Genomic DNA, 25,132 nt, shown 5'->3' on the forward strand with positions numbered 1-25,132 from the left:
GTGAGCTCAGGCTTGTGCCAGCCATGTGTCTGACATAGCACACCAAGACTGGTATTGAGATTGAAATTGCTGAGAATGGCACTAGAGGGGTCACAGACAAGTATAGGGCAGAGGAGCAGGGACTCTTGATCAAGGCAGCCCCTGGTTTTAGGATTTAAAACGCATGTCACGAGCTTCTGAACTTAGTGTGACCCAGTAAGTCCCAATTCTAGATGCCTCATGCAGCCCAAGGTGGACCTAGGACAAGACAATCCTGTGTCCAGCTAGCCACCCAGCCTCTGGGAATACTGTATGAGTAATGGACCTTTTTCTAAGGTGGCTAACATCCTGTAGGACATGGTCACACAAGTTGCAGAATGCCATGTGGCCTGGAGTCCTCCCACCTTGACCACTATTCCATAGCTCCAGCCTCTTCTGGGCCTGGATGCCAGTCATAGCCTTATGAGATACTAATGGAGAGGAGGGAACTTTCAGGCCTCAGCTGGTGCAGCACGGGACAGGAATGCTGGAGCAGGGTCCCTGGGAAAAGGGATCTTCATGGGGGCAAGGCTGGGAGTCATGAGTGGCTTTGACCAGTTTGGGCAATGGGATTGTCGAAAAGAACTGGTCCATTGCAAATGGAGCCCCTATTAAAGGCATCCCTAAGTCCAGGTTCCCACAGTACCTGCTCCATTCTGCAGGCTGGAGAGTTGGTTCCATGGCTAGGAGTTCAGGTCCTAGCACCCATGATAGGGAGCTCACAACTGGGGCAGTGCCAGTATATATGTACAAGCATACACACAAAAGCGCTAAAGTGAGAAAATGCCACCTCCATCAGGTTGGGCTGATGTTGGAGGCACAGAGTACCACTATGGCAGGTGGTCCTGGGTGCTATTAGGAAGCAGGCTGAGCAAACCATGGAGAGCAAGCCTATAACCTAGTTTCCCATGGCCTCTGCTTCAGTCCTGCCTTCCCTTAGTGATGGAGAATGACCTGAGAGTAACAGGCTGAAATAAACCCTTTGCTATACAAGCTGCTTTTGCTCATGTTTGTTTGTTTACCACAGCAATACAAACACAACATTTTTTAAAAGTTAAAAAGAAAAAATCCGGGGTTGGGGATTTAGCTCAGTGGTAGAGCGCTTGCCTAGCAAGCGCCAAGGCCCTGGGTTCAGTCCCCAGCTCCGAAAAAAAAAGAAAAAAAAATGTTTATAAAAAGAAAAAATCCTTTCTGGGCTCCAAACATTACATCTGGAACATAGAGATCCCTGTTGGTCAGGACTCCTGCCATAAAGCAGTCTGCCAGGGGCCAGGACCCACCCTACATCCTCCCAGAAGAACAGCAGGTTGGAGACCATCCCATGTCCTTTATTGGGCCAGCAATGCTGGAAGCTTTGCAAAGAGTGAGGTCCCCGCTGGGATGTCTGTGGCATCTTGGTCTTGACTCCCATAATGCTGGGGGGCAAGGTGGCATCCATTACTTGGTGTGTTCTTTGACATACTCCCAGCCCTCCCTGGAGTATTCTCGAGCCTTGGAGGGGGCCACGGACAAGGCTGCCATGACCGAGATGATGCCTGCAGAGACAGCACACAGGTGCCAGTGAGGCTCCACTTTGCCAGAGCCACACGCAGCCACCCCCTGAGGAGTGCAAGAGCAGTATCTGGAGCAGGAATGGGGCTAGCCCTTCCTCATCCACAAGTTCCAGTGTGGGTCTACACTGTGACCCCTTTCCTATGCCCTATTTTAAAGGCTGGTTTCAGCTAACTAATGTAGTCCAAGGTTATCCTCAAACTCTCAGTCCTGCCTCAGTTCTTCCCAGTGCTGGGATTACAGACATGCAACATCCAACTTTTCTTTGAAAACAAGGTCTCATATATCCCATATGGCCTGGAATTCCCTTTGTAGTCAAATGGAATTCCTCCATCCTCTTGCCTGCACCTTCTAAGTGCTGGGATGACAGACCTACAAACACCATACCTGATTTATGGGGTGTTGGGGATGGGACCCAGAGCTTTGTGCTCCCTGATCTACAACCCTTTCGGGTTGTTTTGTTTTGATATTTTGTTGCTTTTCCTGTTTTTGAGAAAGGGTTTCTTTTCATAGTCCTGGTTGTAATCAAGCTCCCCTTGAACCCATAATCTTCCTGCCTCAGCTTCCCAAACGCTAAAGTCACAGGCATGGGCCACCACGCCCAGTCCTTTCTACTTAGTTCTGCAGGTGAAATACAGGCACACAAATAGGCAAATATGGAGAAGTGGAAAGGAACAATGAGGTAAACAGGGCTGGGAGAGAGGCTGGGGTGCCTCGGCATCCCCCCAAGCAGGGGCATAGGGGCCTACCTGAGTTCCAGGAATCACGGAAGTTCGGAAAGTTAATCTTTGGAGGGGCTGGGAGCTGGGAGAAAGAGGAACACAGGGGCTGGTACGTGGGGATAGGTTACAGCCTTGTCTCCCAAACCCAGAAACACAAAACTCCACCAAGCAAGGGTGGAGGACTCCCCAAGCACACCCAGAAACACCCTGTAGACCACCCACTCCCAGTCAAGGTACCTGTGACATCTCCAGACCCGTCTGCTGGCACACATATTGGCTGAACTGGTACATTGCTGGTGGCACAACTTCCTCGGCCTTCCGCAGGACAGCCTCGCTCTTGTCACTAGGCCCCAGCAGCTCCTGGTCATAAACAAGGTAGACTGCTCCTCCAGCCACACTTCCCTTGATGAGGAACCTGCGGGAATACAGGAAGGGAGATGCTGTGGGGGCGGAGTCTCCAGGGATCAGACAGTTGACCAGGAGACAGGCTGGGAGACCAGAGAACAAGGATCATTTCATTTGTCGTGCCTTCGTGACACGACTTTTAGTAGTAAACCGAGTCTTAAAGGAAACCCTGCAGAGCAAAGGACAGTAGACACTTATGATCCCCGTCACAAAACCTTTCAGGGTGTCTGGCGGAGCTTCCCCCCAAGTTACTCAAGTAATCTCCGGAGAGAGGCGAAGGGCAGGATTTCCTAGGCATCTCAATTGCACAAGAGTAAATTGACGCAGTAGGTGATAAGGACGGGCTGGGAGGGAGGCGATCCAGTTAGCTTTGCCAGCAGTTTCCCTACATAGACTGTGAGAAAAGTCCAGACACAACCGGGAATGAGCAATCGCACGACACCAAGCCGCAAGGCACAGGTGCCTACAGCAGAAAACTTTCTCCGGGCCTCCACGATTCTCCACGCACCTCATTAGCGACCACACTCGAGCCACCATGGTCGGTCTCTCACTTCACTCGCCGCGCAAGGACACGCAATTCGCCCACCGCTTCCGGCTGGTGTCGCTGCTGAAACTCTTGGGAAATGTAGTGGTCACTGTCAGCCGCAATGGACTCCGGGAGCGGCAATAGCCTTAGACTCCGTACATCGGGGTCCGTAGCTGCCGCAATTCCTTCTGGGAAATGTATTAGGCAGAAGACCAAAGGAGGTCTGGGCCGCGAAGGCTTCTGGGAAGTGTAGTCTGGAGGAACGACAGACAAGAGCCCTGGTAAGATTCCCCCGCGCCCGCGCGGAGAATTGAGTCCCTGAGATGAAGGAAACCTAAGTGATGGTTACCACGGCAACGCGAAGGCTGGATTGTTCTAGAAAAGTAGGTATTTCGTTCACGTGAGCGATTAGGGGTGTGGCTTTAACGTAGGAGGCGTGGAGAGGCTGCAGATGGCATGTAGGATGGATGCTTGCTTGCTTAAGTTGTTGACTTGGCAAGGCCTTGGTGCCCAAAGGTCCTTGCCGAGTAGGAGTCTTGGGGTCATGTGATAACCGGTTGGCGGTGGGTGTTCCGAAGTACAAGGAGCTACGTTGGGGTGAGAGGTGAGGCAGGAGGTATCGGGCAACTCTGCAAAATGGGCAAAGAGGGGATGATCATGTAGATCCCTATTCTGCTGCAAAGTGAGTGCTCCTTGGAGGCCTTGTCATTGTCTATGGAGACCTATCGTCCTAGTTTCCTTTTTAGTTGCCATGACAAAGCACCAAGGCCAAGGCAACTCAACAGAAGGAAGTCTACTGCTTACAGTTTCAGAAGTCCTTGAGCATCATAACACGAGGAGTATATAACAGCAGGTGAACAAGGATGGCACTGAAGCAGCAGCTAAGAGCTTGCATTCTGGTTCAAAAGCATGAGGCAGAAAGGGACTACAGGGTATTGTGTGGGCTTTTGAAACCTTAAAGTTGGGCTGGAGAGATGGCTCAGTTAAGACACTGACTGCTCTTCCGGAGGTCCTGAGTTCAAATCCTAGCAACCACATGGTCATTCACAACCCTCTGTAATGAGATCTGATGCCTTCTTCTGGTGTATCTGAAGACAATTACAGTATATTAATATGTAATAAATAAATCTTTTAAAAAACCTTTAAGTCACACACACACACATACACACACACACACACACACACACACACACACACACACACCAATAAAACTGTATCTCCTATTTATCCTAATCCTTACCAAAGAATTCTACCAACTGGGGACCAAGCATCTCAAATATATGAGACTGTAGGGACCATTCTGATTCAACCACACACGACCCCCACAACTTTATTTTCTTCGTGTTTATTTGGGTTTGGTTTGGTTTGGTTTGGTTGGTTATTGTTTGCTTGTTTATTCTGAGGCAAGGTTTCTCTACCAGTCCTGGCTGTCCTGGAACTCACTCTGTGGACCTCAAACTCACAGCTCTCAATCTGCCTCTCAAGTGTTGGTATTAAAGTGTATGCTGCCACCACCCAGCTCTGTGGTTTGTTTTGTTTTTTTAAACGGGAGTCTTATTCTGTGTTCATGATTGGTCTGGAACTCATCTGAACCAAGCTCGACTCACCTGCCTGGTACTCTGAGCCCTGCTTTTACAGATGGATCCAGGGTTCCTTCATGACTTAAAAAAAATCTGTGGTGACACTTTCTCTTTTTTCACCCAGAACTAAAATAAAACAATCCTCATGACTAAGAAAAGAGTGGATGGGGGGGGGGTGTCTAGAACATGTCAAGGTAGCATGTGTGTTGGCAGTAGTGCTTAGAAAGTTTATCTTTGGACCTAAGATTTGAAAAAAATTAAGTTTTAGGGAAGAGCGTCCAAGCAGAGAACACAGACAGTGCGCAGGCCCGGGACAAAGCTCAGCCGACTGAGCAGGACAGGCTGGTCCCTGGAGGACTCTGTCACAGCCCCCAGGGTCCAGGGCTTTGTTCCTCCCCACTACCAGAATGATGGGAGTGGTCAGAGGAGGAAGGTAGGATGCTGGCAGCAGGGCATCATCATTCTGTCCCACTGAATCTCCGCCTGGTGTTCCCGCCCCTGCCAAGGCCCTCGCACTGAAGGCAAGCCTCCCTGTGTGCAGTTTAACGCAATGTGCGGGTTCAGGGTTGGGATGGTTGTAAGAAGTGAGTGTGAGCGGGGAGTAGAGAGCACTTTCTGCAACTTCTTTTGTAAGGCTCGAAATGAGTCTTAACTACCGGGAGACCCTCCCCACCCCCAAGTGAGACTGGAGAATGGAGTTCAATACAAATGCACCTTCAATCAGCCCCTCATGGCAAGTGACTAGAAGTCGACCCTGAATGGCTATAATAAGCAGTTTTTATAGTTTTTAGAGGTACAGGTTACATCGGCAAAGTTACAGTTTAAACTTATTGGCTAAACATATTGACCTTTGAGTCTATTGGCCAGCAAGCATATGACACGCATTTGAACTCTTATCTGGGACCAGAGGGTCAGGTGACCACCAGTACATTCTGTGGTTTTTCAAGAATGTCTCTGTCCCTGTTCCTCCCAAGAACTGTGGGTAGAGAATAGAACTTGGCCTAGTCTTGACCTGAGGTACTTTTTGTCCTAATCTTGAACTGAGGCGGTGGGTGTAAATCTGGTGAAAGCCTGTAGGGTCCTTCACAGGAACTCCATAACTACCTACTTTCTACCAGGCTAAGCCTCTTAATAGCTCTTACACTTCAGTAAGAACTAGGCTCCTTCACTTGGTGATTTGTTCAAGAACTCCCTGAGCCTGTTTCTTCCCTGGCTAAATGTCAACAGGAATATACCTTGCAGTGTGTGCTTGCTAACAGAAACCCATAGATGAAACATAGAAACAGCAGGGGTGGACATACAGCCAAATACTCAATTCCTGCTAATAGACATTGGAAGATGATGCCCTGGGCATCCAGAAATACCTATTCTCCACTGGCCTCTTGGATACTAGGCACCGCCCCTACCCAACTTGGTCTCTGCCCTTGGCTCCAGCACAAGTTTAGCCTCCCTCCCTTGTTCAAATCTCACTCCTGCGGTGTTCTAGCACCCACCCACCCCCACCCTAGTCTGGATTCCAGGTTCTGCTCAGTTTCCCCTCCCTCTGGTGTAAAAGGCTCCGCCCCTGCTCAAGTTGGTACCGCCCCCGGCTCCTGGGCAAGTTTCCTCTCCCTCCTGTGTTTTAAGGCCGGATTCCTGCCCTCCTTGGATTCTTCTCAAGCCTGATCCTCAGCTCAGCCACTCTAGGGTACCAGGTTGGACCCTCTAGGCATGCAGGCTGAGGCTCCCCATAAGGACCTTTCTCCTTGGCTCCACCCTAGGGTGATGTTATCCACAGGCCCCGCCCACCCGTGTTGGTCCCTCCCACACTGGTCTAAGTGCCTGTGCTGCTGACTAGTTTTACTCTCTGCACCCTCCAGAGTACAGCACCCTGGTACACCCATGCCCTGCTTTGTAATGAGAGTTGGGTTCCTTATGTTCTCAGGCCGACAGAGCTCGGACTGTAGGAAGCTAAGGCAAGAGAGGAGAGGCTGGGGGCATGGCTCAGCTGCTGGAGCACTTGACCTGCAAAAGATGGGTGTGATACACACCTGTCTTGATCAGGAAGGTTGGATGTTCAAGACAGCCTGCTCTTCACAGGGCCATAGCTCACAGAAAGAAAAAGAGCGAGGAAGGGGAGTGAGGAGCACTGCCTGTGATTCTAGATAATTTGCATTCCTACTTACCACACTGTTACAAGCCAAGGCCACCAGGGGACATGAGTTCCTTCAAGGGAACTCAGATCTAAATTTCTAACTATTCTGTTAATCCGGACAGATCTATTGATCTGTTCTATCTGGGACCCTCGGTGACAAGGGCAAACAGAGTCCTATAAACTGACCTCTGACTTCCGTAAGTTTGCGCTTCTCCCAACCCCTAAATTAATTTTTTTTAAATGGCAGCAGTTTTGAGGTCTGGCTTAGCACTTGCTAATGTAACAACCGACCTGGTTTGAGTCCCCGCACCCGTGTGATGAACAGACACACATGCAGACAAAACACCTATACATGAAAATCATATATTCGTTTATTCATTCGTTTTCTTTTTTGCATGCATGCATGTTGTCCACGGAGGTCAAAAGAGGGCATGGGAATGCCCAGGAACTGGAGGTGCATATGTTTTAGGACCATTGCTGTGAATGCTTAGATTTGAACCCAAGTACTCGTAAACCTCTGTGCCATCTGTCTAGCCCAAGAATAAAAAATAAAATGTTTTTGTTTTGAGACCAGGTTTCTCTGTGTAGCTAGTCCTGGCTGTCCTCTGTAGACCAGGCCGGTCTTGAACCGAGAGATCTGTCTACCTCTGCCTCCTGAATGCAGGGATCAAAGGCATGCACCACCACCACCAGGCTATAAAAAACAAAACAACAAAAAACAACTTTTAAAAGCACTTTTTTATAATTTTTTTAAAAATTGTTTATTTTGTTAATTATTATGTATACAGCAATCTGTCTACATGTATGTCAGCAGGCAAAAAGAGGGTAACAGATTTCATTATAGACGTTTATGAGCCATCATGTGGTTGTTGGGAATTGAACTCAGGATCTCTGGAAAAGCAGGCAGTGCTCTTAACCTACAGCGTCCCTTCCCCCAAAAAGTACTTTCATTGTCAGAGATTAAGTTACTTCAACAGTTAACAATAGTGAGAGGCGGTATTCAAAGTATAACGTAAGGGAAGAATCCCAAACCACAAGCATAACCCCGCGGGCTCACGGGTGCAGCAGTACCTCCGGCCACCAGAGGTCGCCCTAGGGCGCCTGTCTCTCTCGCGCGCGCGCCGAAAAGGCCAGCGAGTCGCATATATCCCAGGATTCTGCGCGGCGTCGTTCTTCCTGTCCGGCCGCCATCGGAAAGCTGCAGGTAAGTCCGTCTCGTCTGGGCTCATCTGCCGCCATCGGGCCTCCCGCCTCGCGGGGCGCCCCGGCGGGCAGGCGGGCGGGCGCGGGCCGAGGTACGGTATCTCAGTCGCTGTCTTATTCCCGCTGCCCGCAGCCATGGCCCTGCGCTACCCCATGGCCGTGGGCCTCAACAAAGGCCACAAAGTGACGAAAAACGTCAGCAAGCCGAGACACAGCCGCCGCCGCGGGGTGAGTGCCGGGGACGCGGCCGCTTCAGCAGGGATGTGAGGTGGAGGGTGTTGGAATGGAAAGGCCGCAGTGGTTCGTGGGCCCATCGTTGATTGGCGTCTGAGGGTGGGAGTCAGGGTGCAGGCTGTTGTGTTCCCCCTTCGGAAAGGCCTGACCTCTCGGGTCTGTGTTCTCGTAGCGCCTCACCAAGCACACCAAGTTCGTGCGAGATATGATCCGGGAGGTGTGCGGCTTCGCGCCCTACGAGCGGCGTGCCATGGAGCTGCTCAAGGTGTCCAAGGACAAGCGAGCACTCAAGTTTATCAAGAAGAGGGTAGGCAGTATGTGGCGGGAGCTTGGGTGGGGTGTGACTGAGGGCGATGGCCATGGCTGACAGGCTACGACTCCTCACAGGTGGGCACGCACATCCGCGCCAAGAGAAAGAGGGAGGAGCTGAGCAACGTGCTGGCAGCCATGCGGAAGGCGGCGGCCAAGAAGGATTGATGACCCCTCCCCCAATAAAAGATGGTTCTTAAGTTCGTGTATTCGTGTGCTCACGGCCGCTGCAGATACAGACCAAGCTTTGGGAAAGGCTTTCTTTTACTCATGATTTTACAGCTGTACTTGTGGCCCCACCACACCATGATTATTTAGTCCTAAGACCCCCCTACCCCACTGCACCCCCATCATCTTTCCACAGCCAGTGCTTCCTGGTGCTCTCGCAGGGGGAAGGCAATTCGGAAGATGTCGCGGTAGTGTTCCACGAAGTGAACCTCCAGGCCCTCTGTGATGAAGGGAGCCAAGTCTGAGAAGTCCTTCCTGTTCTCAGCAGGCAAAATGATGCAGGTCACTCCCGCACGCTTAGCCTGTGGAAAGATGTGTCAACTGGGCACTCTTAACTCTGAGGTAGCCGGGGGTACAGGCAGCAAGCACTCACCGCAATGGTCTTCTCCTTGATGCCACCCACAGGCAACACTTTACCAGTGAGGGAGACTTCCCCAGTCATGGCCAGGTTCTGCAACACTGGCTGCCCCAGAGCTAGGGACAGCAATGCAGTGACAATGGTGCAACCTGCACTAGGGCCATCCTTGGGGGTAGCGCCCTGCAAGAAAAGGGATTGTTGAGCTGCTGAGCTGGTGGGTGACATAGGTGGGTGACTGACACGGTCTTACCTCAGGCACATGCAGGTGGATGTGGGATGTGACCAGAAAGTCATTTTCAGGGTCCTGCTCCATCAGGAAGGCACGGGCAAAGGTGTAGGCTATGCGGGCACTCTCTTTCATGACATCTCCTAGCTGACCTGTCACCTCTAGGCTGCCATCCTTGTCCTCCTTGCTGCCACTAGGCTGGGGCCTCCTTAAAGATGTCTCCACGAACAATGTGGAGCCTCCTAGAAGGTGGAGAAGCTGGATTTGTTCTTTGCACTCCAGGCCTACCTTCATCAATCTAGTCCCCATCTTTATTTACAATGCACAGCCAGCTGGCCAGGCAGAAAGTATCGCCCAGGGTGGGGTGCTATGCTCACCCATGGCAGTCCAGGCCAAACCCATGACCACACCAGGAGGCGTGACATCATACATGCGCTCCACTGTGAACACTGGCTTCCCTACAAAGTCTTGCAGGTTCTCAGGTGTCACGTGCACTGTCTGGGCCTCTCCACTTACAATCTTGTATGCAGCCTTGCGCAGCACCTGCAGTGGATGGGTGTAGGTGGGGCTTTGCTGGGCAGGGCGGGGCCCTGTGAGGTGGGTGGAACCAAGGGCAGGCTCACCTTCTCCACCTGCTTCTGCAGGTTGCGCACACCACTTTCCCTGCAGTACTGTTTGATGAGTAGAGTGAGCACTGTCGCTGACAGTTGGGCCTTGCTCTCGTCTAGGCCACACAGGGTGCGGGCCTGTGGCACCAGGTACCGCTGTGGGGAGCAGCTGTCAGCAATGCCATGCTGTTCCTGGTGCCCTAGGGTTCCAATCTCTTCATCCCCTGCACTACTCAGCCCTCTGAGAAGCAGGCTCACTCTGGTGCCACAGGCCAGGAGTAGAGAATCACAGCCCTGTCCTGAAGACCATAGACCCCCCCCCCCCCCAGGCTGTGCTCACCTGAGACCTTTGCCCATCACCTGCCAGGTACTCGGGACTACTGTGGGACCCAAGTCTTATCTTGTGCCCCCTCCACAGGACCCCACACACCTCTGCAATGGCCAGCTTCTCCTGTGCTACATAGCCTGACACATTGATCATCTCCATGCGATCCCTTAGTGGCTCCGGTATAGTGTCAGTGACGTTGGCTGTGCAGATGAATAGCACCTAGGTAACAAGGGGGACAGGATGCTGGAAGCTGGGTGTAGCCTCTCCCATAGTTGTAGCACATGGCCACATGTCAACACTCACCTTGGACAGGTCCACTGGCACATCCAGGTAGTGGTCCAGGAAGTTGGCATTCTGCTCAGGGTCCAACAACTCCAACAGTGCTGATGACGGGTCCCCTTGGTAGCCTCGGCCAATCTTATCCACCTGAGTTGGAAAAGGCAGGTGCTGTGGGACTATGCCTGGCTCTCACAGTACAAGATAAGCTGTCCCACCTATCCCCAGAGCCTACCCCACCTCATCAATCAGCACTAATGGGTTCTCTGTCTTGGTTTTCTTCAGACACTGGATAATCTTCCCAGGCATGGCCCCCACATAGGTACGCCTGTGGAAACAACACTCAGTGTGGGTCAGTGTGCCAAACAGAACATGGCCCACAGTATGCCACCACATGGCCCACTTGGAAACAGTTGTGTCTCCTCCAGCTAGCATTTGGCCACAGTCTGCAGTCATGCTCACCTCACTTCCTATGTACTTGGTCTGGCTGAGTCTTCATGGGGCATGGACCCCACACTCAGGCCCCCAGCTCAGTAGGGCAGACAGTGGGAAGGAGCAAGGGACAAACAAGGGCCTCGCCTAAGCTTGGGACCAGGCAGGGTGGCATGAAAGATGACAGGAGAGGGAGAGAAAACAAGACTGGGACAGAGCTTGAGGGAACAGGCACATGGGACAAGACCAGCCAGTTAGGGGAGCAGTGAGAAGGAAGGTTTGGGTTGCTGCACAGAGGGGGTGGGAGCCATGGAGGGCTTTGCTCTTTTGACAAGATCTTTTTGTTTGCTGAGCAGGGATGTTGAGTAGCTCAGGTGGGCTTAGAGCTCTAGAACATGGGAAGTGGCACGGCAAGAGGATGCCTCCCAACTCCTGCCTAAGCTGAGTGCTAGGACAGTAAATGAGGCCCTGCCCAGTCAGTTCCTGTAGTGCTAGGAGTACATGAGTACTGCAGCAGCCAGGCAGACCTCAGCACAGTGTGCCTGCCACTCCTACAAGGCCTGCTTCCCTCAGCTTCTCTTAACCACACTGGGACCTGGAACAAGCACAGGCCTAAGAGAGGCCATCTGGTCTGCGGCCAGCCACTGCTATCAGCTTGGTCTCTGCTCAATTCAAAGCCTGCTAGGCTCCTGTATCTCCCACACTCCTGCAGCAGACTACTCACATCCAGGGTCTCACACTAGCTGTGGGTTAGGGAATGCACTTAAAAAAAAAAAAAAAAGGTTCAGGTGCACGTCTTTAACCACTTAGGAGAAAGAGGCAGGAAAGTCTCTGAATTCAAGGCCAAACTGGTCTACTTAGGGTATTCCATGATACTCTCAGGAAGCAAAACAACTAGTGTACCTCCTTGTCCCACCCCCCACATGGACACCCGCATCTGGCATACTCTTCTCTGCCCAGCCCAAACCCTAATCTTCCTGAAGAGAACAGGGGCAGGGTTGTAGACTGGGTTACACTTTGCCCAGTCAGGTGGGTTAAAGGCCCAGCCTACCTACCTGTGCCCCTTGATTTCTGCCACATCTGTCATGCCACCAACACTAAAGCGGAAGTATTCACGGCCAAGGGCACGGGCAATGGAGCGTGCAATGCTGGTCTTGCCCACACCTGGTGGGCCGTGGAAGCAGAGGATCTTGCCCTGTGTGGAGCCTCGGAGCTGGCTGACTGCAATGAACTCCTGTGGAAGCCAAGTTGGCTCAGTGCATAGGATGAGCCAAGACCAAGGGGCTATTACCCAGCAGCTTCAAGGCTGAGCTGACTAGAGTTGTGGCTGCAGGGCCCTGGGCTGTAGCTGGGGGTGGGGGTGGGGTATGAATCACATTAGGGGCCCCTCTTTCACAGTCTGGCCCACAGCCTACCTTGTCAAAACAGCCCCCACCCAGCACACTAGCCTTCTGCCACTCATCCACCAGGGGACATAGTGAACCCCAGTAGATAGCTGGCTGGTTCTCCCTGGAAGGAGTAAGGAAATGAGGCAGGCCTCCCTGGACAATGTGGCCACACACACGCTGTGGGCCTCACCAAGACTCGCTTCTTCACATCCTCCATGCCATAGTGGTCCTCCTCCAGCACCGACTGGGCCCGAGCCAGGTCTAAGTTCTCATCGCTCTGCCGGCCCCATGGGATGGACGTCAGCCAGTCCAGGTAGTTGCGAGTGACACTACAGGGACAAGGAACTGTGAGCTGATGCTCCCAGTGAGGCTGCATGCAAGGCTGCAGAGCTACCCTGGCAGGGAGCACATCAATGAACCTGGATATGATATCCCAGGATAAGTAAGTGACACCCCAAACGCCAACCTCAGAGGGGTGAGTATGGCTCAGGGAAAAAACTGAGATCAGGCCTGCTTCAGTCTGAGGCTGTCCTGGCTGTCCCCAAGCCATGGACAGCAGCAGTGCCCAACAGGGACCTTTGAGAAGCAATCACTGAGGGTGGCCTGGTGCCATAGTAACACAGAAAAAGAGCTAAATTCCAGGGTCACAGACATCCTCAGGTCAGGATTTCAACTCAGTGGAGTGGCCTGAATGGATTGAACTAAGAATTCTGACACGAGTTAGCCTGGAATATCTGGCCAGAGTCACCACAGGGTGTGTGAGCAGGAGAGGGAACCTAGGGGAAAGAAAGTGTACAGTCTAGACAAGGAGCCTAGGCTACAAGAGAGTGCTGGGATTGTGTGCTCACAGACTATGTGAATTCACAACATACTTGCTTCCTGGGTTGCTGTAGGGGAGGGCAGGGCAGTCAACATCCCCACAGGGACTTACATCCCAGGCTTGGACCCAGAGGCCTTCCACATTCCCAGCAGCCTGCATAGGAACACGACCAAGCCAGGGGCTTGGGGGACAGCAAGCAGGGGTGGCTATGGGCTATGGCTGTGGAGACTCACTTGAATTCAGAGGAGTGGTTGTCCAGTAGGGCCAGCTTGCTCAGCTCCTCATCTACCACGTCCATCACATGCTTGGGAACCACAAGCTCCTTTAAGCGTTCCCGGAACTTCTCCTCAATGGCATCTTTATCATCCTTCTCTAGTCCCAACTCTTTCTTGATGATCTTCAGCTGCTCCTGCAGCAGGTACTTCCTGTGCGTCTGCTTGATCTTCTCCTCCACCTGTGTGTGCCAGGTGGAGCTTGGGCAGGGTGGGGTGGGAAGGGCAGGACACAGCCCCTCCACAGAAACTCCTGGCCCGTCTACAGTGGTACTAGGAACTGAAGGGCCTCACACATGCTGCCCCAGTTCACCGACCCAGGCTTCTACCCTGTAGGCTCCCACAGGACTCCCTAACATGGGATTTGCAGTTTGTTTAGATTGCTGTTGTAATGCCCAAACAAACACACCCAATACATGAGTTAAACCTGTGTTATTTGTCTTTGGTTTGAGCCAGATCATGTAGCCCACACTGGCCTCCAAACGCCCCACACAGCTGATTATGGCCCTGAGCTCTTGAGCCTTCTGCTCCATCTTGCCTAGCTTACGCTACATCCACTCAGCTGCAGCACAGCCCTCGGCAGGGGAGGATGTGCTGTGGAGAAGTGAAAGACAGCACATGCCTACTGTCCCACCACACGGGAGGCTGAGGCAGGAAGACTGCTCAAATACAAAGTTCTGAGTCAGCCTGTTTCAAAGAGAGGATCCCGAAATGAACGTGTTAGAGCCAGGATGCATCCCTTTCACCTCCCCTTCCCTCCTGTCACCTCACGCCCCAGGCGCTGTTGAAGCTTGCTCAACTCGAACTCCTTCTTCAAAAGAGACAGGGCCTTATAGAGCCGCTTAAGGATCTGTAAACAGAGGACAGTGGGGTACATGTGAAAGGGGTCCACCACAGCTGTGCAGAGTGGAGCTGCACTGGGACAGGCACCCTCCATAGAGCCCAGTCCCGAGGATGAGGCTGCTGTTGCTAGCCTGCTCAGAACAGTGGATCACACACTCACGTTTGTTTCTTCCAGCACATCTTGCAGCTCATGGGACTCAGCCCCAGTGAGTGCGGCACCCATGTCGCTCAAGTAGATGGGGTTGTCCACCACACGCTGGCCTGCCTGCATCATCTGCAGCACGGACTCTCTGTAAGGGTGCAGTGCCAGTGCCTTAAGAGTGCTGCCCTATGCCCCTTACACATACTCTGACTTCAGTGACAGCTAGCTCTGCCAGTGTGCATTGAGTGGTAGTCCCTGCCCAGCCGTGCAGACACTGACCTGTACAGAGGGTTCAGGGCGATGATATCCCGAATGGTCTTCACGATCTCTGCAGTCAGGGCCTGGCAAGCAGGAACATGACAGTCATGAGATAGAAGAGGAGGAGACTCCCCTCCCAGCTAACTACCATCCATGGGACCACAGAGCAGGACCTAAGGTCAGCAGCAGAGAAGATCCAGGGCAAGGAGTGTAAAAGCTAAAGCAAAGGCTCGTGAAATGGCTCAGAGGATAAAGGTACTTGCTGCCAAGCCTGATGACCTGAGTCCAACTTCCTTCCACATGGTAGAAGGAAGAACCAACTCCTAGACATGCAAAGTGTCCCCCTTAACCTCCATATGCATACTTTGTTACACTCCCACTTCACCCCTATGAGTAAAATATGAACAAAATAAAATGGGGAACTAAACCAGCACTCCTCCAGATGCATGGGGTGTACTCTCCACACTTTCCTTAGCTTTTGCTTACACTAACACCAGCAATCCTTCTGCCTCAGTTTCAGGGTTCTGGGACTACAAGCACACACCATCATAGCCAGGTAGGACAACACTCTGCCTGGTTCAACCCCAACTGAGTTCACCTTTGTAGAAGATACCAGAGGTAGTGGTGGCATAGGCCTTTAATGCCAGCACTCAGGAGGTAGAGGCAGGCAGATCTCTGTGAGTTCAAGAACAGCTTAGTCCACAGAGGACTAGCCAAGACAGCCAGGGCTTCCTTCCACCCCCGTCCCCCGCCAAAGAAAGAAACCAGAGCAGAGCTCTGGGCTCTAAGAGTCACCGAGTTCAGCATAAAGCCCAACAGTAAAGCTGGCACAGTGCCACCAGCATGGGACATTACTCTAACTTGAAACATCTTCTATTAAACAGAACGGCCACTCTACAAAATGATCACTTCCCAGGCTGACTGCAATCACATGAAGTTCATAATATCACAACAGCCTAGAGGCCTCCTCTCTTCACACAGCACCAGCTCACCATGGGACTCCAACATTCTCTCCACACAGCCCAGCCTCAGTCCTAACATGTGTTTCCCATAGCTCCAGTCAACCACAACCTCAGCCTCTAGCAGAGGCCTTCATTCCCTTCCTGATGCAGCCAACAGCACTGGGCATACTCTAGGCTCCAGCCTAGCCTGGCTAATTGTCCTACCCATAGAGACCTTGGGGAAGGGAGGATGGCTTAGTTTGGGATCAGGGTGGCCATAGCCTCCTTCCCTGCTTCATGCCCCTGCCTCCTAAGCTGTAGAGAAAGCAAATGGTGGGCACTCTACAAAATTCTAGAAACCTATGTGTGCACGGTGGGATGGGTTTGAATCCTGCCTTTTCTGTGAACACCCAAGGACCTGGTGTGGCACAGCGTAGCGTAGCCCTGCCCACCTGCCCACCATGTGTGCAGGTCACTCCAGGTGAGTGCTGCTTACCTTCACTTCCTCTGTGACCTGAAAGTCTTCATGGGCTACATTCTCAACCTCCACCATGAGCACCTCTTTGGATGTGTCACTGGTAGCCTCAGTCACCATCTCCAGCTGGGGCTTGGCACCCAGCTCATCCCCGACCTCTTTCTTGCCTCGCTTCAGCTTCCTCCTGGACTTTTGTTTGTTCTCTGCCTCTGGCTCCAGCCCCTCTGGTTCCACCTCCAGCTGCCGGCTGATGTGAATCCTGTAGGCAGACAGACAGATGGGCACAGTTGGAACCAGGGCTACAGGGCTGTCTATTCAAAGGCCCTGTAGCCCCACTCTTCAAAAAATGGAGGGAAAAAAAATCTAAGAGAGCTAAGCACACTGGAAAGTGTGGCCAACACTGAGGCTCAGTGAGAAGACACTGTACACCACTGTGCTCCAAGGCCTCACGTTAGAGGACTTGCCCACGATTCGATTCATAAAGGCCATAACCTCTCGTGTGAATGCTGAGGGGCACATTTCATCTCACCCTGGCACGGGTACCTTCTGTGGCCTGTAACGATCATGCGCAACTTGTCTCCGAGGTCCTGCATCTCATGAATCTGAGCGAACGTTCCCGTATGGTAGATCTCATCCAGGCTCTCCACCACGTCTGACTCATTGCTGAGGGAGGTGGAACACAAAGGTGCGTTGGCTGGGCCACAGCGCAAGCCTGCAGTATGGCTCAGGCTGACAGTAGGAGGGAGACAGGAGCACCTCTACATGTCACTTCTAGAGACCCAAAGAAACCACCACCTGGCTCCTTCAAGGGCAGTGGAACAGCTACCAGCCCAGCAGTATAGTCCTAGGTGACATCACATCACTTACACAGCTTCCAAAAGAGGACCCACAGAGGACTTCTCTGCTGTTATAGCACCCACTGTGAAGTTGAAAATCTCATGTGATGTAGAACCACATCTGTGAGTGGGTGTACCAGAGGCCCCAACATTCACAGGGAGCTAACAGTTCACTTCCCCATGTGGGCAGCAGAGAAGTCTCTTTTTCACAACTGGGAAAGGGTCTCCTGCCTGTTAGGTAAGGGCTACCCACTACGCCACGCCCCAGCTCCTCACTGAAAGATTTTATACCCAAGTCCTTGTCCTAGAGTAAAATGGCAGTGTGTTGGACTACTGGCCTTGCCACTGGCTCCTTTTAGCTCAATGTGAAAAGTTCAGGCGACAGCCAAGTGGAGAAAAGGAAGAGGACTTACTTATCATCTCTCTTTAAGAAGACGCCAACATACGGCTGTGCCAGGCGGACTTTCCTTCTCAGCAGCTCAACCAACTTCTTATTTTTAACCTGCAGGAGTGATAGATGAGGACCCAGGACACTACACATCTAACACCAGGAATGGACTATCTAGCTGCACAATCAACGCTACTAGCAACATCACAGCTTCACTAATGTCATAGACCAGGAGTACCAGGGAGACTGAGGCAGGAGGCAACACAAGGAAACTCAGGCTAAAACAGAGCCGTGACAGGGACCTCCTGTGTCCTGCAGACTGGCAGTTTCCAACCAGCTTCAATGAACACCAATTCCTAGTAATCCTGTTCAGCAACTTGCTAATAACTCCTCTCACCACCTGTAGCAGGTATGAATTAAAACTGAGGATGGGTGGGGCATCATGGGAACACTCTTCACCCCTGCACTGGGGACACAAGCCAGATATATCTCTGTGAGCTCCAGGCCAGCTTGATCCAAAGAGAGAAATTTTTAAAACAAACAAATGACAAAAACCAATAGGGCTGGATGGAGAGGGAGCTCAGCAGTTGTTTATGAGTTCAATTTCCAGAACTCACACTGTCTCACAACCAGTCTTAACTCAAATTGCAAGGGGTCTGACAATCTTGAACTACATGGGCACCAAGCACACATGTGGTGTACATAAAACATTCATACACATAAATGTAAGCACAAACATATATACATACACGACACACACTTGAGGACAGGTGTCATCTGTGGAGTCTCTCCCCAGTCACCTGTAGTTTAGGCTTCCCTAGGACACACTACATAGCTGACTCTAACTGGGAACTCCTAGCTCACTGGCCCAAGTACCGGACGTACAAGGGTATGTCACCACATCCCTGTTTATCTGTGTGATTGTGCTATAGCAAGGCTGGGAAGGGGTCCTTCACCTCAGTGTTCAGGGTTCTCTTTTGTTGATCTGAGACAGGGGTCACACTGTAGTCCAAGATGGCTTGAACTCATGACAATCCTCCTAACCTGCCTTCCATGTGCTGAGTCAGACCTTAGGTGGTTTTTATTTTTATTTTGTTTGGTATTGGGTTTTTTAAGTTATGTTTTGTTTTGTTTTTGAGATAGGGTCTGTGGTGTTAAAGAAGAATGGCTCCCATAGGTTCAGATATTTAAACAATTGATCCTTGATCTAAGGAACTGTTTAAGAAGAACTGGGAGGTGTTGCCTACCTAGTTGGAGGCATACCACTGAGGATGGGCTTTGAGGTTTTTCTCTGCATTCAAGCTCTCAGCAACTACTCCAGTGCCATGTCTGCCTGCCACCACATTCCCCAGCTTGATATTCTTAAACTATATGCAAGCCCCCAAGTAAAAACTTTATTTTAAAAGTTGCCCTGGTCATACTGTCTCCCCACAGCAACTCGTGCTGGCTTTAGATAACTGCGAGTTCCTGATCTTCCTCCTTCCTCCCTCTGAGCATTTGGATGACAGGTGTTTGACTCTGTATCCAGCCTGTGTGAGCCTCATGCATGATAAGCAAACAGATTAGAGAGAACCCTAACCGGCACACAGAACCATTCCTGTACACTCAGAGGCCAAAGATAGCATATGAGTCTGACAGCTGTAGACTATTTGAAAGCTGAGTTTTCCTAAAAAACTGTTCAGCTGTAGTTCTGTGATAGGTCTCAGCACCTTCATCTCTCTGACTTTGGTCATTTTATGAGGTGATACCAATAGGAAACCACACACCACTGTCTCAATACCACACCCTTGATAGCTAGCTCCAATGGCACACAGGGTTCTTGCACCAGCACACATTTGTCTCCACTGCAGGGTTAAGGGACTGGGTGTGAGCAGCCCTGGCCCCAGAAGCCTAGAGCATAAAGAGAAATCCAAAATGGGCCTCCAAGGCAGTTCTAAACTATTAGAGCCTGCCAGGCATAACAAGTCCTACGAGCATCATAGGTATGAGAAACGCCCTCCCAGCAGCAAATAACAGAGACATAACTCAGTCACTCAGAACCAGGTGGGGCACCTGTCACCCAAAAGCTAAGGAGGTGGAAGAGAGAGGCTGGAAGACCTTGAGCTAAAGTCCAACTTCAACTACACAGCAAGAGGGAGGGCAGCCGACATGAGATCCTACCTCAACCAAAGCCAAAAAAGCCTTTACATACAATTCATTGTGTGAATTCCACAAGAGTTCTCTGATTCCAAGACAGGATCTACTATTATGTCCATTTTCTAAATGAAGAAAACCAAGGCCCTGGGGAGCAACTTGCAGATAGGTGATGGTGCCACATCACCCTACAGCAGTTATGGGGCAGATGTGTATGTGAGATGGGCCTTGGAAGCATGGGAGCGGAGGCACATAGAGGAACTCCCTCTAAGCTCTAACCCTCCCCACATCTGTGCTGAGACACCTCCCTTCAAGACTTGGCCGAGCAAGGGGAATGGAGGGGAGACTGTGGGATGGATGTGACTCACTGTATGACCTTGCTAAGTTAAGTGAAAATCACTGGCCTCGGTGAACTCCATGGACACCTACATAGGGGGATAGATGACAACTGGAACATTCCCTTTTAAAGGTCTCTGCTTACTGTTGATTTCATCATTCTGTTCTCTCTCCCTCCCTCCTCATGGCTCACTAATTTGAAAGGATCAGATGAAATCAGCTTCCTGCACTGGAATTTCCTCCTTAGTTAAAAGGCTGTTTGAACTTTCTCTCTTTTTAGGGCAATAAATATGAGGAAAATGTCATGGACAGTGTTGGAAAAAAATCCTGTCCTCTTCTTTTGGTAAACCATTCAGACTTCAGCATTCCCGCATTTCTCCTACTTCTAGAATATAGTCCCCAAAGCCTGTAACTTTGTATCCCCACAACTATACCTGATACATTAAGCGGGTAATTAGGGGTGTGAAAAACCCCACTACATGAGAGAAAATGTCTCAAAACAAAAGATACATAAAACTGTCTCAATAAATAAACAGGACACCATTGAACAAGTAAGGCTGAGAAGGCGTTACAAAATTTTCACTAGGATGGAAGGAAAATAACTGTACTCCGTTGCTAGTCGGCCTGGGATTTCTACCATCTGGGCGTCCTAAGATCAGGGACTTCACACCCACTATCACGGGTCCTAAAGGACCCGAAAAAGGGAGGAATTTGTGTCCCAATGAGCCACCAAGGACTTTGGCATCCTCTTGCCTAAGACTCCAGAGTGGTGAGATGACAAGCAGGAGCGCGGTTCCAAAAGTTTCTTAGACATGAGGGAGCTGAGAGACCACTCGGTCCCGCCAGAAGAGCAGGGGTATAGCAAGGCCAGGCCAGCGGGGGCTCTGGTTACCTCCACGATCTTGATAAAGCGCGGGAACACCGGGTTGCGGGAGATGGCGATGAGCGGCAGGTGAGGAAACACATCCGGGACGGTCATAGGCGCGAGGGCCGTGACGACCGGGCCTTCCCCGCTGCTCGCCGTGGCCCCGTCCTCCACGCCGCCCTCGGAGGTCTCGTCGCTGCCACCGCGGCTCCCCGCGTCCCACAGCCCCCGCCACTGGCCCCCGCCCATAGGAACGCGGCCGCCCCAGGGAGTTGACGTGTCGCAGACCCGACATCCTCGGCGCAGCCAGGACCCGGACGCACTCGGGACTCGGCCTCCGGTGACAGCCAAGAGCGGACGCCGCAGAACCCAGCACCGCGCAGCAGCCCACAGCCGCACGTAACCTGTGCTTGCCGCCATGGAACAGCCATACTGACGGCGCGGCGCGCTTACGTCATCTCTGCTCGCCCTCCGGTTGCGCACGTGACGACGCTCGCGTGCTTGGAGCAGGCTAGGCGGAGCTTGAATATAGTGAGTGGGCGTGACCAGAGGGGGTCCTGCTTTAAGCCCGGGGGGGGGGAGTGGAAGTGGGGGGGGAGTGGAAGTAGGGGCGGGGCTCAAGTCTCCGGGCGGGGCTTGGAGTTGGCCGAGATGGAGGCGTAGATCGAGGAAGGATGTTCTAGAGAAGACTTGGAAGAGTTGGATGAAAAAGCGAGAGGTGTAGTAAGCTCGAGTAAACATGACGGAGGAGGCAGAACTGGTCTGCAGTCTGGATGAGGAGCGCTCCACCGGGGAGGGATAGGAGGAACTGGGAAGCCGGGATTTGACTGAAGACGGATTCGAGGGGCGGGGCTTGACTTAGGGGCGTGTTCAGAGCGGTGACTCGAGAGGCGGGGCGAGACCAAGTGCAGTTGGGACGGGACGACTTCTTGTCGGGGAGAACGGGTGTTCCGTAGGGCACTGCTCTAGGAAGGGGGCCTGGAGGAAGCGTGCCCCCTACCGACTCCTACAATTACTGGTCTATCCGGTCCAAGCTGTACCTTAGAACTGCGTTCTGTTTTCTACTTTTATCTAAAACTTTTTACAGGCTGTGTTCTGAAGGCATGGAAGAAAAGTACAGTGCACCCCTCCTTTATAATAACTTTAGTCTTTTTAGCGTTCTTTGCTGATACACGACAACAGGTTTTACCATGTCTCCCTACGCAGTTGATTCCACCATCTTCACTCTACACTGGAGGCGTGCTTGGATGGTTTTTGCCTCCCTTGTAGTATGCATGCTACAAGCTGTGCGCATGAGCGCACCTGTTAGCGTTGCCTTTGTTGACAGTCTTCCCTGTTTACCAAAACATTGAAGCTTCAAGGACATGTACCGAGAGACCGGTGTGCAGGTTTAGGCTCCACAAAGCAGGGGGTGGATTTTATGCATGCCCAAAGCTCTGCTACCACAACCTCGTGTGCTCATGCACGTTTTGTGGAGACTTCCTTGGGCATGCTCACGATTCTGACTAATGGAGCTGGGAGCCTGGGTGTAACTTTCAGGTTTGAAATGTTCATGATCTGCTTTCATATTGCGCATGCCTACTCCTTCCACTTGCCTCTGCGAAGACCTACTGGGGCTTTTGTTGCACATGTCCAAAAGGTCCCGCTAGTGGCCTTCTTACCTGGTGCGCGTGCTCAGACTAGAGGCGGGTAGGAGCGAAGTGGCCTAACCTCACGCATGCTCAGAGACTTTCTCAAGCCTGACAGTTGAAGAGCGGTGTTAGCTGTGGAGAACCAGGCAGGATGCTGATGTTGATGCTAGCAGCAGTGGCCACGGTGGTCAGGGCTCAAACAGTGTGCCGGTGCGACTGCCTAACTGGGATGGGATGCTGCTGGGAGGTTTGTGGCGGGTAGGGACAGAGCTGGTTCATTTTGGAGCCCAGCATGCCCTTCAGCTCTGTTGTAGGAATTAACCTTGACACAGTCCTTCCAAGCACAGCACTAAAACTTGTTTCTGGGTATGGAACCGGGGCCTTGGACGTGCGTAAATCCAAGTTCCTTGTGCAGCCTGCAACCTGTGCCACCATCAATCCCAACATGGCTCAGCATCTGTGCCATGGGCACTTAAGGCTAGCTGAGTGCATGGGAAGTGTGCTGTGCATGGTGCCATGGTTAGTATCTCTGATGGCTAACATGCAAGTATGTCTCTATGTATGTTCTCCCCCTTCCCACTTTCTCCTTGGAGGCTGTTGGTCACCAGCTTGAGGGGACAAAAGGAACAGAGATGGAGAGCAAGGTTCAAGACCACCATGAGTGTGAACAGAATGGTCTCTGGAGACTATCGCAGCTGATGTCTGCTGTGTTCTTTTAGGGATAGGAGGGTATTTAAGGGCTTTTTTTTAGGGGTACAGGTGGAAAGGGCTAACTGGTCATGTGGATGGGAAGCCAAAGCAGGACATGTGTGCTGAGTTATGCAGCTGGTCACTTTTCAGAGGCCAGCCACCTGTGTTCAGGGACACACCAGACAAAGACAGGAAGAGACAGGAAAGCCTTGCTGAGAAAGGGAGTCTCCCATTTTTGGTGCCCAGCTCAGAAAGCCATCTTGTCACAGGGGCTGCTACCTTAATAGCCAGGTTCCCCACCATATGTGTTGCTAACTGTCCCCTGGGGACCTCAGTTCTGAAACTCTGAGTTCTAGATTCTCATCACTAGAGTCTGGCAAGGCAGCTCCTTACTGTGAGTGTTGCAACCAGCCTGTGCAACATAGCTAGATCTGTCTCTGAATACAATACAATACAATACAATACAATACAATACAATACAATACAATACCGTGCCTCAGCCCCCCAAGTACTGTGGTAACAGGGGACATGCCACCATCTGTGTGTCCCAGTCTGTCTGCAGATTTCAGTAAGTTGTACATGCAAAGATACTTTGTGCCAAGAGCCTGTGGGACCTGAGAGGTGTAGGACCTGTCCCACCCAAAAGGAAGTTGTTTGCTGTTGTTGTAATAATATAAAATATACCCCGCTAGGTCCACACCGCAGTGCCCCAAGATATCTGCTAGATATCTTGGCAGAAACACATCCCAGCCGCACACTTTCCTACACTCAAACCCTTACATAAAAGAACACACAACACAACAATATTAGATCCAATTGATAAGATATAATTGCCCACTTAAACATACAAAGCCTGGTACCATCCATCCCTTGAGAACATTAATAACAACCTGTAAATACACAGAGCAGAATCTTAACATCACCTGCCATCTTGTCCTGCCATGGTTTCTCTGCCCCTCTTTTCCTCCTGTCTCTTCCTCTCTCCCTTAGTCTCCTCCTCTTCCTGCAAACTTCTCTCCCGCCCATCCTTCTCCTCCAATGACAGGCCTCCTTCTATCCTGTACCTGCCCATCACCAGTACTTTACAAATTCAATGGAGAGGTGGTTCTGGTGAAGTCACCTGAGTTCTGAGTCCTTGACTAGGCAGCTGTCCTTGGGGCAGTGGAATTAGCATCAAAATACAGTAACTTCAGGTCAAACCACAACAGTTTGCTGCAAAACAGAAAAAATAAAATAAAAACTCACCAACAACAAAGTAGGGAAACTTAAGAAATACTTGCCAAAAGTAACTGCTGATGCGGCTTGAGCTGGACCTCTCTGGGCTGAGGGCTGACCCACCTGGTGAAACCAGGGCCCACTCCAGCATGACAGAAACCTGGCAGGTGCCCCATGCCTGCTGTCACAGCAGTGAGGAGGTGGAGGCAGGAGGATTGGGAATTTCAGGCCAACCTAGGCTACTTTATTCAGCCTGTCTCTGAATAAACAATAGAAGGAGCCTGGGGAGACACCTCAAGGAAAAGAGCCCCCTAAACACTAAGGCTCTGAGCACCGTCCGTGCCTTCCATGTGCATGGGATGGGATAGGGATGAGTAAAAGGCAGAGATCCCAGAACAGGAAAGGTGAGGTCTCCTCCACCTGGGTTTGTAAATGAACTTCTGGGAGTGGTAGGGCCCTTTGAAGGTGTTTTGAATACTTCTCTCTCTTTATAAGAGCACCAATGTTTTATATTTTTTAAAAACAAGATTGACTTTTACTTTTTGTATGTGAGCATTTATCTGAGTGCATATGCAGTGCACACTGAAACCCGAGGATGATGTCAGGACTCCTGGGACTGGGATTAAAGGCATTTTAAGCTAGCATGCAGATGCTGGGAATCAAACCTGGGCCCGCTAGGAGAGCAGCAAGTGCCCTTAACCACAGAGCCATCTCTCCAGCTCCTGGATTTTTGTTGTTATTTATTATTTTGAGACAGGATC

General features: G+C 51.4%; 5 protein-coding genes across 36 annotated transcripts in view; 2 read left to right on the top strand and 3 right to left on the bottom strand.

Moving 5' to 3' along the window:
* Positions 1-1,325: 1,325 nt before the first annotated feature.
* Micos13 (mitochondrial contact site and cristae organizing system subunit 13) lies at positions 1,326-3,267 on the bottom strand. Its single transcript, NM_001399202.1, has 4 exons — positions 3,205-3,267; positions 2,529-2,706; positions 2,319-2,373; positions 1,326-1,553 (listed from the first exon to the last, which is right to left on the bottom strand). Exons 1-4 carry the CDS (start codon positions 3,231-3,233, stop codon positions 1,456-1,458), a joined length of 360 nt encoding a protein of 119 aa, NP_001386131.1. The 5' UTR covers positions 3,234-3,267; the 3' UTR covers positions 1,326-1,455.
* LOC148003257 (uncharacterized) lies at positions 3,261-8,276 on the bottom strand. Its single transcript, XM_087568233.1, has 3 exons — positions 8,008-8,276; positions 3,572-3,851; positions 3,261-3,476 (listed from the first exon to the last, which is right to left on the bottom strand). The coding sequence occupies exons 1-3, from the start codon at positions 8,274-8,276 to the stop codon at positions 3,423-3,425; spliced, it is 603 nt and encodes a 200-aa protein (XP_087424359.1). The 3' UTR covers positions 3,261-3,422.
* Rpl36 (ribosomal protein L36) lies at positions 3,472-8,882 on the top strand. 2 transcript variants are annotated; one of them, XM_087567477.1, is made up of 4 exons: positions 3,472-3,605; positions 8,273-8,367; positions 8,546-8,680; positions 8,761-8,882. In XM_087567477.1, exons 2-4 carry the CDS (start codon positions 8,275-8,277, stop codon positions 8,848-8,850), a joined length of 318 nt encoding a protein of 105 aa, XP_087423603.1. In that variant the 5' UTR covers positions 3,472-3,605; positions 8,273-8,274; the 3' UTR covers positions 8,851-8,882.
* Positions 8,883-8,928: 46 nt separating this feature from the next.
* Positions 8,929-21,256, bottom strand: Lonp1 (lon peptidase 1, mitochondrial). Its single transcript, NM_133404.1, is given in 18 exon segments — positions 8,929-9,212; positions 9,284-9,448; positions 9,519-9,736; positions 9,872-10,037; positions 10,118-10,258; positions 10,533-10,649; positions 10,734-10,856; positions 10,947-11,034; positions 12,194-12,372; positions 12,717-12,855; positions 13,580-13,800; positions 14,385-14,468; positions 14,622-14,751; positions 14,883-14,944; positions 16,299-16,536; positions 16,821-16,940; positions 17,527-17,615; positions 20,863-21,256. Coding segments are annotated over 18 exon segments (2,853 nt in total). The 5' UTR covers position 21,256; the 3' UTR covers positions 8,929-9,032.
* A 206-nt stretch (positions 21,257-21,462) lies between these two features.
* The window catches only part of Catsperd (catsper channel auxiliary subunit delta), a 37,990-nt gene continuing 34,320 nt past the window's right edge, over positions 21,463-25,132 (top strand). For 24 of the 31 annotated variants that reach the window (XR_015628894.1, XM_087567616.1, XM_087567605.1 and 21 more), the window contains exon 1: positions 21,463-21,553. Coding sequence is in view for 16 of the 31 variants with exons in the window: in XM_087567608.1 (XP_087423734.1) it covers positions 21,539-21,553 (15 nt within the window). In the remaining 15 variants the exon portion in view is untranslated. Of the gene's footprint in view, positions 21,554-22,551; positions 22,677-25,132 lie in introns of those variants that run through there. The other 7 variants (NM_001433009.1, NM_001433004.1, NM_001134984.2 and 4 more) reach the window with 2 other exon arrangements.

Source organism: Rattus norvegicus, chromosome 9 (genome assembly GCF_021556685.1).
Source record: "Rattus norvegicus strain SHRSP/BbbUtx chromosome 9, alternate assembly SHRSP_T2T, whole genome shotgun sequence".
In the NCBI taxonomy this organism is placed as follows: Eukaryota; Metazoa; Chordata; class Mammalia; order Rodentia; family Muridae; genus Rattus; species Rattus norvegicus.